The sequence below is a fragment of the Zea mays genome, chromosome 7 (assembly GCF_902167145.1).
Source record: "Zea mays cultivar B73 chromosome 7, Zm-B73-REFERENCE-NAM-5.0, whole genome shotgun sequence".
Taxonomy (NCBI): domain Eukaryota; kingdom Viridiplantae; phylum Streptophyta; class Magnoliopsida; order Poales; family Poaceae; genus Zea; species Zea mays.
The window spans coordinates 40,067,206-40,077,472 of record NC_050102.1 but is presented as its reverse complement, the minus strand read 5'-3'; the positions used below and the strand labels follow the sequence as shown (position 1 = coordinate 40,077,472).

The window sequence follows — 10,267 nt, the reverse complement described above, 5'->3', positions numbered from 1 at the left end:
CCATTCCACCCTCGTGGTTGTACAGTTATCCCGGTTGGTCGCTTAACGAACAGGTCCTTACGGAGGGTACTCAGGAAACAGCCTGAGTCCCCTAAAGTAACACAAGCTCATCATCATAATCAAGATAACATCATCATATCATAAATGTTCTCATCATGTTCGTTGATTAAAGTAGAGCAGTAGCATGAAGCTAACCATAATAACCCAAAAGGTAATCAAGGACAAGGTAAATACAAAGATAGGCAACCCTTAGGTTTCAATTAAGTAATGCGGGACAGTGAATTATAACGTAGATAGGACATAATAGATCAGAGGACACTTGCCTTCACCAAACAAATGCTCAGGGTCTTCAACTTTGTAGAACTCGAAGAACCTGACTACTTGGTTGCCGAAGCTTGACCGTCGATTCCTCGAAGCATGGAAACGAATCGCGATTTAATCGCAACGCGAAGCGAAGATGAATAGGCACAAGCAAACAAGCATATATATATATATATATATATATATATATATATATATATATATATATATATATATATATATATATATATATATATATAAGAACATTAGTACATTACACCATTCAAAGAAAAACATAATAGAACATGCAAAAATAGAGCTCACTGCTATGGTCACGCGACGAAAAGAAACGCGACAGTCGGAGCTACGGTCGAGAAGTTATTGCGTTTACTCTAAATAAGTACTAGTTGAAACATTTGATCCGACGTAATTATATTAATTGACATATATGAAATATAGATTAAAACTACTGTTTTGACTAACTCACTGTTTTAATTGTGGATGATTAAATAAATAACTAATTAACTGACATGAGTGATAATAAGCGAACAGTTTAATCTCGCGCGCGGATAACACACGATACGCGCGAACGACGCGCGACAAGGCATGCGACACACGCGAACGGCACACGACAAAACGGGTGAACCACACGCGCGAACCACACGCGACGACGCGCGCGAAACAGCACCGCGGCACGCGCACGGCATGCGGGACGACACGATACGCGAAACTAATAAATAAATAACATGATTAAACTAACCAATTATTTAATAAGAATAGTTCAGTTAACATTAACTGCACTGATGTTGATTTATAAATGCGCAATTCTAAACTATAATATGAAAATTTAAATAAAACGTCGTTCTATTAACCTCCTATCAAACAAACGTTTAAATAAATTAAATAAAATATGCAACAGTAGAGAAAAATACTTCTAACATGTAGATAATTCTGATACGAACCTAACGCAACTTGAACGGATTGAATCGGGTTTAAAACACAAAAGTTATCACTGTTTTAAACTAGACTAAATTTTTGCGTCCGGTTTTAATTTCGCATAGGGGTTTTTTCGCAAAAAGGTCTTCTTCTTCCTCCCCACGTCTCTCTCACGCAGGAAAACTTCCATAACCATGGGGAGGAAGTCGCGCGGGGAGGAGGGGGCCGGCCGACTACGCCTGCTGGCTGGTGCCGGCAGGGCGAGCCGCGCCAGGGGGAAGGCCGCACGGGGAGGAGGCCAGGACGGGCCGATTGGCCAACCAACCACATGTAGGGGCCTGGGGCCGTGCAGCAACGACAGGGGGGTCGTGCGCCAGGGAGGCCGGGCCTCACCGAGCCGGTGGGCCGGCTGGCCGACCACCGTCGCCGCGGGCGGCCGCCGCCATAGGGAGGGGCTGCCCGGGGGGAACGAAGGGGAGGGGGCGCCACTGTCAGGGAAAAGAGGGAAGGGAGAGGGAGCCCCTGCATGGACTGGAAAAGGAAGAAACGATGAAATCCTAGGTGCAACAATGGAGGTTTCTCACCGAGTAAGAAGACCCTCGCCGGAGTTGAGGAGGAAATCATCGATTGACGAAGACTCGGATGTCCAATCGACAAACCGGATGCGCCCGGAAGAAGCCCTCGATGAGACGATCGCAGCGGTATCCTCAGATTCCGCAGACGATGTACGAATTGGGAGTAATTGCTCGCCGGAGTTGTTGCCGGAGTTGGAATTGCTTTCGAGCTTCAGCGAGCAATTCTGGGAGCTGGGAATTGAATCTGAGAAAACAGTTTCATGCTCTCGAACGTGCTCGACGAGAAGTCGGATATATATATATATATAGTTGGGGTTCGGACGAGATAAAAATTCGGGTCAAATTCGGATTTTACCATTTGTAAAATTCAGAAAAGTCTAGAAATCCATATTTTATGCTCAAAATATTATAGATGCTTCCAAAAATTCCAGAAAAATTCCTAGAAATGTTTTGGCATCTAATGAACTCAAAATCATACTTAGAGTTTCTAGAAACATTTTAAGTACATCAAAGAAATAGATTTTGGTTTCCAGAAAATAGAAAAATACTCCAAAAAATATGAAAATCTACCGAGAGCTTCTATAGGATAACCTAACATGTTTCAAACACATTTTGCACTTAGAAACGTCGTGCAACGGCATGAATGCAACAACCAAAGCGCCTTTAGGGCTTATTCCACTAGGTTTACGCCAATATAAAACAAAATAATTCTCCATTTTAGGAAAAAGAGAAGGAAAGCAAAGAAATGAGAGAGTAATACCTGAATTTGGTGGATATTTAGGAAAGAAATTTTATACCCCTAAATTTAGGGTGTTACAAATCCCTTAACAGAATCTCGCCCTCGAAATTCAAAGAGAGGTTAGCAAGAACGACAAGGTTGGTTCATTGGTCTTTCATAGCTTCTTCTAACCCAGCTTTGACTCCACCGGCTTGACTTGTGGATTGGTTGCTTTGCCTTTCAGATGCTGGGGACCAACTGATGCAATTCTTGAGGATCTCCTAGACCTGTGGTTTAGGACCCACACACGCTTTCGCTACGCCACTCTGATCTTGTTGGTTGATGTTGATCTCATTGTATTAATTGGGGTTAGCGGCTAACCCCCTTAATAGAAGCATTGATATGCACTTGATAAAGACGTTGTCGACTCTGATCTTGATTGGTTAAGAGGAGTTGGAAGTTGCCAATCGGACAGGTGCAAGAGGAAAGGGTATAGATAGGAAAGGTAAGAATAGATGGATTAAAGAGAGAAAAGGAAGAGCACCCAACTACCTAACTCTATGGCACTCAGCTAGTAACACTACAGGAAACTGGATAAAGAACGTGGGTGAAAAACCGTCGAACTTAATGTAATAGGCCGTCGAACTTACCATAAGAACGTGGGTTTACCGACGAATATAGCCGACGGCGATTTTTGGACGAACTTAGAGAAGTAAGTTCGACGGCCCCGACGAACTTAACATTAAGAACGTGGGTACCGTCGAACTTATCATTAAGAACGTGGGTACCGTCGAACTTAACTTTAAGAACGTGGGTTTTTAAGTTCGACGGGGGCCATCGAATTTTTTCCCATAAGTTCGACGGCACCCACGTTCTTACATTTAAGTTCGACGGGGCCATGTGGCCGACGAACTTATGGGTCCTGTGTGGGTCGGCAAGGGCTGTCCATTAAGTTCGACGGTACCCACGTTCTTAACGTTAAGAACGTGGGTACCCACGTTCTTTACCCTTTTCCAGAAAAAAATAAAAAATACAGAAATGAAAAATTATACACACATAATATCACATGCAACACAGAATATCACATATAATACAAATTTCAAACACATGGATATATGTACATATCACAAATTCACACAAGTAATAGATATAGGTATATAGACAAACGAGATTTGTATAGATATAGAGACATGAGAAACGTAATAGATATAGATATATAGACAAACGAGATTTGTATCACGTAAATATTCTACTACAGCTAATTTCCAAAGAAACAGATCAATTTATATCCTTGCTCGCTTCTCGTCGTCGCCACAATGTCGCTAGAGCCTCCCCCGTCTTCTCTGTCGCCACCATAGAGGAACTTGTTGCTGACCTTTTCACGCCACCCTTAGCAAGAAGCGGCACGATGAAAGGAAGGTGGAGAAACTCCTACTTTATATTAGTATAATATAATGCACGTACATTGCGAGAACACAAAAATTATTCGATAAAATCTTTGCGCATATGTTATCATCGACTATAGTATATATTTTCTAATGGCCAACAATTGACAACAGTTCAAAGGAAAAGTCATGTACAATGAATAATAAATGAATTATTTAACACCACAGTACCTGTGTGCTTCTGTTAGCCATGCTGAGATGACAGTAAGAGAGACGATGGACTTCTCTTTCAAGATGCTTGGAACCAATAATGAATTTGGTAAGTCATACTCTTGACTATAGTGTGCTATTCATTTTGAAGACCATTGGAGAGTGCTGCAATTTATATATGTATAGTATTAATAAAGGGAGCTCATCCCCAAAGCATGATGCTCAATTCACTCAAAGGAACGAAAAATAGGACCACAATAAACATGCACACTTTCTATGGATTTACATGTTTATTATAACATTGCCCAAAAAATGTTATAGTTTCACTACACCAGAGGAAGTAAAACAGAAAGAGTTTTGGTTCCTTTTGAAATAGTAGTTTGTTTTATTAGATGCAAACTGATATGCTCACATATCTGAGGCTTGTTTATATGTAGAAATCAATAGCAGTACGTTCTTTTTCTTTGATAACCTATAATAATTTTTTTATAGAAAGTAGGAAAATATTTATGTATAAAAGTTACCTTATCTGCTAAAAATGATACAATTTCACTACACCTGAGAAAGTAAAATAGAAACTGTTTTGCTTCCTTTTGAAACACTATTTTGCTTGGATGGAAACTGATACGCTCATAGATCCTATGCTTGTTAATGTAGAAATCAATAGCAGTCCATTCTTCTTTGCTAACCTAAAATATTGTTTTTGTGGGAGAATAGTAGGGAAATATTTATGTACAAAAGTTACCGTGTGTGCTACAATTGCTGATGGTGCAACCAGGACTTTAGACCTGTTGATGAAAATCAATAATTTTTTTGGTGCATAAACTAAGAAGAGCACACGGTAAAAAAAAATTATGTAATAGCACTGGACTTCTGAAAAGAGGGGGGACAACAACATGAGAGTTCATGTACATACAACATATCAGATTTTTATAAATGCATGCATTATGGAGCTTGACAACTTGGGATGCAGTAATATGGAGTAAAACAACATTTTTGTTGTTTGATGCAGAGCAGATTTGCAATCTGCTTGCAAAGGTCAACACTGTAGGTTGGGACATCATAGTTGAGATCCCCTAATTGCAAAGGTCAACACTGTAACTCGCATCCCCTAATTGCAGACTTGCATCGACAAAAGAGCATATGCTTAACACAAAATAACACATGGCTAAACAAATATCATTTTGCTTATACCAAGGTTATGCACTTGTGCTCCTGTTTTTATGCACAAACTTACATTGCACATTAGCAGACCTTATCATGCCTCCGAAATGCAGCCTGTAACACATAGATCATGTAGGGGTCATTATTTCTCGATTTACTGTAACATGTACAATTAACATATACTTACATTACACCTATTTGCAAAAACGAAGGAATATTTTGCATATATTTTTATACCAAGTGCAGCGTCTAACTTAGGCATTTTCCAATATAGGTGTTGGATGAAGCCCAAAGTTTGCAGGGTTTCGTAGGCTTCGATTTCCATCATCCTGACTGTGGCATCCTTGAGACGGTTCGTCATGTCGTCGACAACTCTTTAGTATGTATTTTAGTGGCAGGTTGAGATGAGAGAAGGTCAACACGGGGCCTGGGAATTGAATATGTAGATGCAGAGGGCTTACATGGAGGTTGAACTCACGATGACTTGCGTGCTCTCCGCCAGCAACGATGTGGGCATGGGTGACAGATGATAGGTTTGGAAGCACATATGGAACTGCATATACATATGTCAGTACGTCACTCTGTAAAATTACATGGTTCATTGTTGACGCGTCGTGAATAGCTCCGTGCAAAACATCAACAGGATTGGCAATGGTGCACATCAATTTTGGCTGCATGATTCCTTGGTTAAATGGGCCAGTAAGGCCGCTTGATCCTGGTTCAACTCCATAGAAAGCAAGATTTCTGTCTTGTGAAAGCAGCATCTGCAAGCAACGATTTACACTGAACAAAGCATATTTAAAAATAACACCTAGAGGGAGATATGGTGATCGAGTGGGTGGCTTTACACCTAGAGGAAAAGCATGCTGAAATTCACCCCGGGATTTTTTTGGGCAAAGAAGTAGACAAAAAACACCATGAACTAACCAGTGAGGTAGTGACCATATATAAAAGGAAAAGCATGAAGCAGATCATGAACTCACCAGTCCATCAGTCATCAGATATTAAAGGAAGATCAGGAAAAAAACAAACTTCAAGGAGCATAAGTTTGATATTTTAGCCATACTGAATTGGATTGTGAACAGGACTGGTGATTTGCTCCTGAATTGAGTCTCATCTATTTTGTCGATTGGGGTACAAATAGCATGCAATAGATCAAAGGAATGAAAAAAATATCACACAACACTAATCTTCTTTTTTCCATTGTGGCAACAGGCATGTGCCAAGGTAGTGTCTTCTTTTATCCTCCTAAGTAAAATGGCAAAGGAACCAATTCAATCGAGGGCAATTAATTAAATTGGATGGCAATGAATAAGAAGTATCATGTGAGCAGATTAAAAAGAACCACACAAGACCAAAAAAATCTCATCTGATCTGCTTTGGCCGTGAGGCATGGGCCGCCTCTAGATGTCCATGGATAACAGCTTGCAGTTTCTATATATCACTAAAAGATCAATCAGGCCAATATGGCAGGTTTAGACATCCCAGGCATTTTACATGAGGAAAAAAGATACAAGAACATAACTAATGAAAGTACTATCCACCATAATCAATGACTATCATAAGAATAATATATACCAAACATAAAGATCTAGAAATATAATTGTGGACGCAAAGAGCAAGACTGCTATTATTGTCTGTCCTGAATTCGTCAGTACCAGGCTAATCAGAGCCGAAAACACGGAGAAGTGGATCTCATCTAAAACTGAGCATGGCGTTGCATAGAAATGCATGATTTAGTCATTCAAAGCATGAAGAACATTTTTGGATATATAATTAAAATGCGACATTGGACTGGAGCATATGTTGACGGTATAGAATGGATAGGTCATAGACATTCTTGCTGATTTAGCCTTTCAAAATAATATATTTTCTTTTGTAGTTCATAGGAGCAAAGAGATCCAAGAAAATCATTGAAAATTACATACCAAGTGCATTTCTCAATACATGATTTGCATAAACCACAGATAACCGGGTTTGGGTATTTTGCTGTTGCTGTTGCGGTGTAGGCGAGGTGAGCTGTTGCTGTGCACGATTTTCTCGGTATGGCGGGGGCATGGACGTGTGGGCACCCACGTTAGGTGCTTAATTAGTAGTAGGGATATCATTTATAGCAGTTACTTGAAGTGGGTTCTAACATGTACACAGTGACAGCAAATCGACTCTGCTCCCTCCCCTTCTACTACTAGCAGTTAAGAGTAAGAAACAGATCAGTTCTGCAATCCGGATTCTATTCCTACACCCAATGCCCAAACGTGAGCGAGGATGGAGACTACCAAAGGTAGGTGTCAATATAACTCAAAGTGACGTGAACGATGCATATGCCTGCTGTTTCACACAATCAAGTGTGGAAAGGTCTGCAGGGCGAGAACGATCACGTTATACTGATTGTGGCGGACAGACAACAGAGTCTGCGTCGTGACAGTTCATTACAAAGGAAGAAGGGTATGATCATACCAGTTGTTTCACACAATATCAGTGTTTTTTCCCAGTCAAGTATATGCCCCATGAGATTCCAATGTAACGAAATGTATTTATGTGTATGCAGTTTCAGATTTGAACCTCTGGAAAACTATGTGACCACATGTGCCCTACATTCCTACTACTGCAAAAGTATTGCATAGGCAGAGGATATGTAGAGTGCATAAGAAAGGTGATTTCCAAAACTTGTTAAGTGAAACGTGCACCGTAAGAACTCACTCCTGAATAGGTGGTTTTCCAAGCTCCCTTTGGCCATGAATTCGTACACGAGAAGAAGTTCCTTGTCCTCCCAACAGTAGCCCAAGAGCTTCACTAGGTTCGGATGGGAGAGCCTTCCTAGAAAATTTATCTCCGACTACAGGTAGGCATCGAGAAGTCTCCATTAGATATGCTTACTAACATCTAGCAAAACAAAGATATTTATTAGACTAAACTAAGAGAACTTAAGTGAGTCAATTGTGGCCATAACAATTTGCAAGAATGTGTGGCACGTTGCTGAACTTGTTGTGTTTGCTGAAGACGACACAGCTCAGAAAACAATTTTTTCCCTTCTCAAAGGCATGGCAACAAACAAAAAGTAACTGCATTGTGATAGACATGTGGCTAGTTGTAATATTGTACAACACTTCCAACAATATGTTCCTGGTCAGCATTGGACCATCGGCACTACCGAGTAATCGCAGCTGAATTAAACAATCAGCCATCACACATGTACTAAACTGACAGACAGGTCATCATCATTAAAACAAAGCATAAAGAACCATAAAGGGTGCAGTGGTCAGGAGAACCTTCAAAATCTTTTGTGCTCCTTTTAAGCTCTCTGCATTAGTGATGTATGAGCAGAAATTGAACTGCATCTGTAGCTAACAACAAAGCAATTGTTTTGCTTGTACTACCATGTACCATCATCAGGAGCAATCAAAACCAAGTCAAGGCCCCAATCTTATACTAATCTTATACTAGGCACCCTCTATTGCAAGATTATTGTCATTGTTATTTAATATGTAGTACTAGATTATATAGAAGCGAAAAAAGGAGCAGGATTTTGTTTACCTGCCATTCATCAAACCCCTGCATGCTCTCCGAGTTGAGCTTCTTGACCGCAACAACCATGCCGGTGCCGTTCCTGGTCGGCGCCATGGTCTTCTCATCCACCCACCCTTTGTAGACTCTCCCGAACCCTCCTTCGCCGAGGACGCTGTCCGGACGGAAGTTCTTGGGGGCCGTCTTGAGCTCTATGAATGTGAAGGTGCGGAGGTTGGGCGCCTCGAGGATCTGGCCGTCGGAGTACTTGGCCCCCTCGTCAAACCCGCCGCTGGTGCTGCGGCTGCCGGCGGACGCCATGAAGCTGCTGCCCACGGAGGAGAGCTTCCCCGTGGTGCTCAGGATGGTGGTTATGCTGCCGCTCGTCTTGGAGGTCATTGTTGTCCCTGTCACATGATTAGGAAATGATACATAAGCATGGTTACTGATTATGGTGGGGATTAGTGAACAACGCAGAGAATTCACAAAAAAGCTTAGCCTTTTACCACCCTTCCTAGCGGATAAAAACTGCGAATCTCTGATGAAATAAATAGAAGTGAAGAACAAAATTTGAGATCGGAAAGTGCTGCCCCCGCCTCTAAACAAGCCATGATACATTCAAGGGACAAGAAATATTAATCTAGGATCTAAACAAGGCATGCATCTTCAGCTAGTGGAACTTCAGAATGAAACTTGTAAGAAACAAAATTTAGCAGAAGGCAGGAAAGTTTCCTCGACCAGGACAGGCCGCCCCAGCCTCAGGATCCATGAATTGGAAGAACCAGATGAAAAGCTAGAGGAGAAAGAAGACGGCGAAGAAGGGAAAAACAAAACAAAGCGGTCGGGTGCTTGATTGATGCAGGCCCTCACCTGGGCTAGACGGCATAAAATCCTCGGCCACCCGGTCCTTCCCGGAGCCACCGCATTTGTTCCCTGTTGCGGTGGGGCGGCGGGGCGCGGTGGGCCAGCTGCGCGCGAGCATGCGGAGGCGGGGCGCTGGCGGGGTGGCGCGCGGTGGGGCGGGGGCGCGGTGGGCTGGCGAGGCGTCGGGGCGCGCGCGGCCGGTTTCTAGCGGCGGCAGCGGGGCCGCAGGGTGGCGAGGGCTGGCCGCGCTGGTGGCGGCGCGCGAGCCTGCGCGCGGTGGGGCGGGCGCGGGGTGGAGGCAGGGCGCGCGCGGCGAGGTTGTGGCGGCGGGCTGGCGGCGAGGCGGATAGCTTCGGGCGCGCGCGCGGTGTCCACAGGGAAAAGAAGACAGACGCGCGGGGTTAGAGAAATTTAGGTTTTAGGTTAAGTTCGACGGGTCCACGTGGCCCATGAATTTAAGTTAAGAACGTGGGTACCCACGTTCCTAATACTATAAGTTCGACGGTTTTTCCACGGGCTCACGAATTTAATATAAGAACGTGGGTACCCACGTTCTTAAATTAACCCACGAACATAACTCAATTAAGAACGTCGGTACCCACGTTCTTAAA

General features: G+C 42.7%; 1 protein-coding gene across 1 annotated transcript; it reads right to left on the bottom strand.

The window, feature by feature from the left end:
• Nucleotides 1–7,838: 7,838 nt before the first annotated feature.
• On the bottom strand, nt 7,839–9,774 carry LOC103633833 (probable serine/threonine-protein kinase CST). Its single transcript, XM_008655505.2, has 4 exons — nt 9,663–9,774; nt 8,823–9,199; nt 7,976–8,124; nt 7,839–7,893 (listed from the first exon to the last, which is right to left on the bottom strand). The coding sequence occupies exons 1-4, from the start codon at nt 9,772–9,774 to the stop codon at nt 7,839–7,841; spliced, it is 693 nt and encodes a 230-aa protein (XP_008653727.2).
• Between the last annotated feature and the right edge of the window lie 493 nt (nt 9,775–10,267).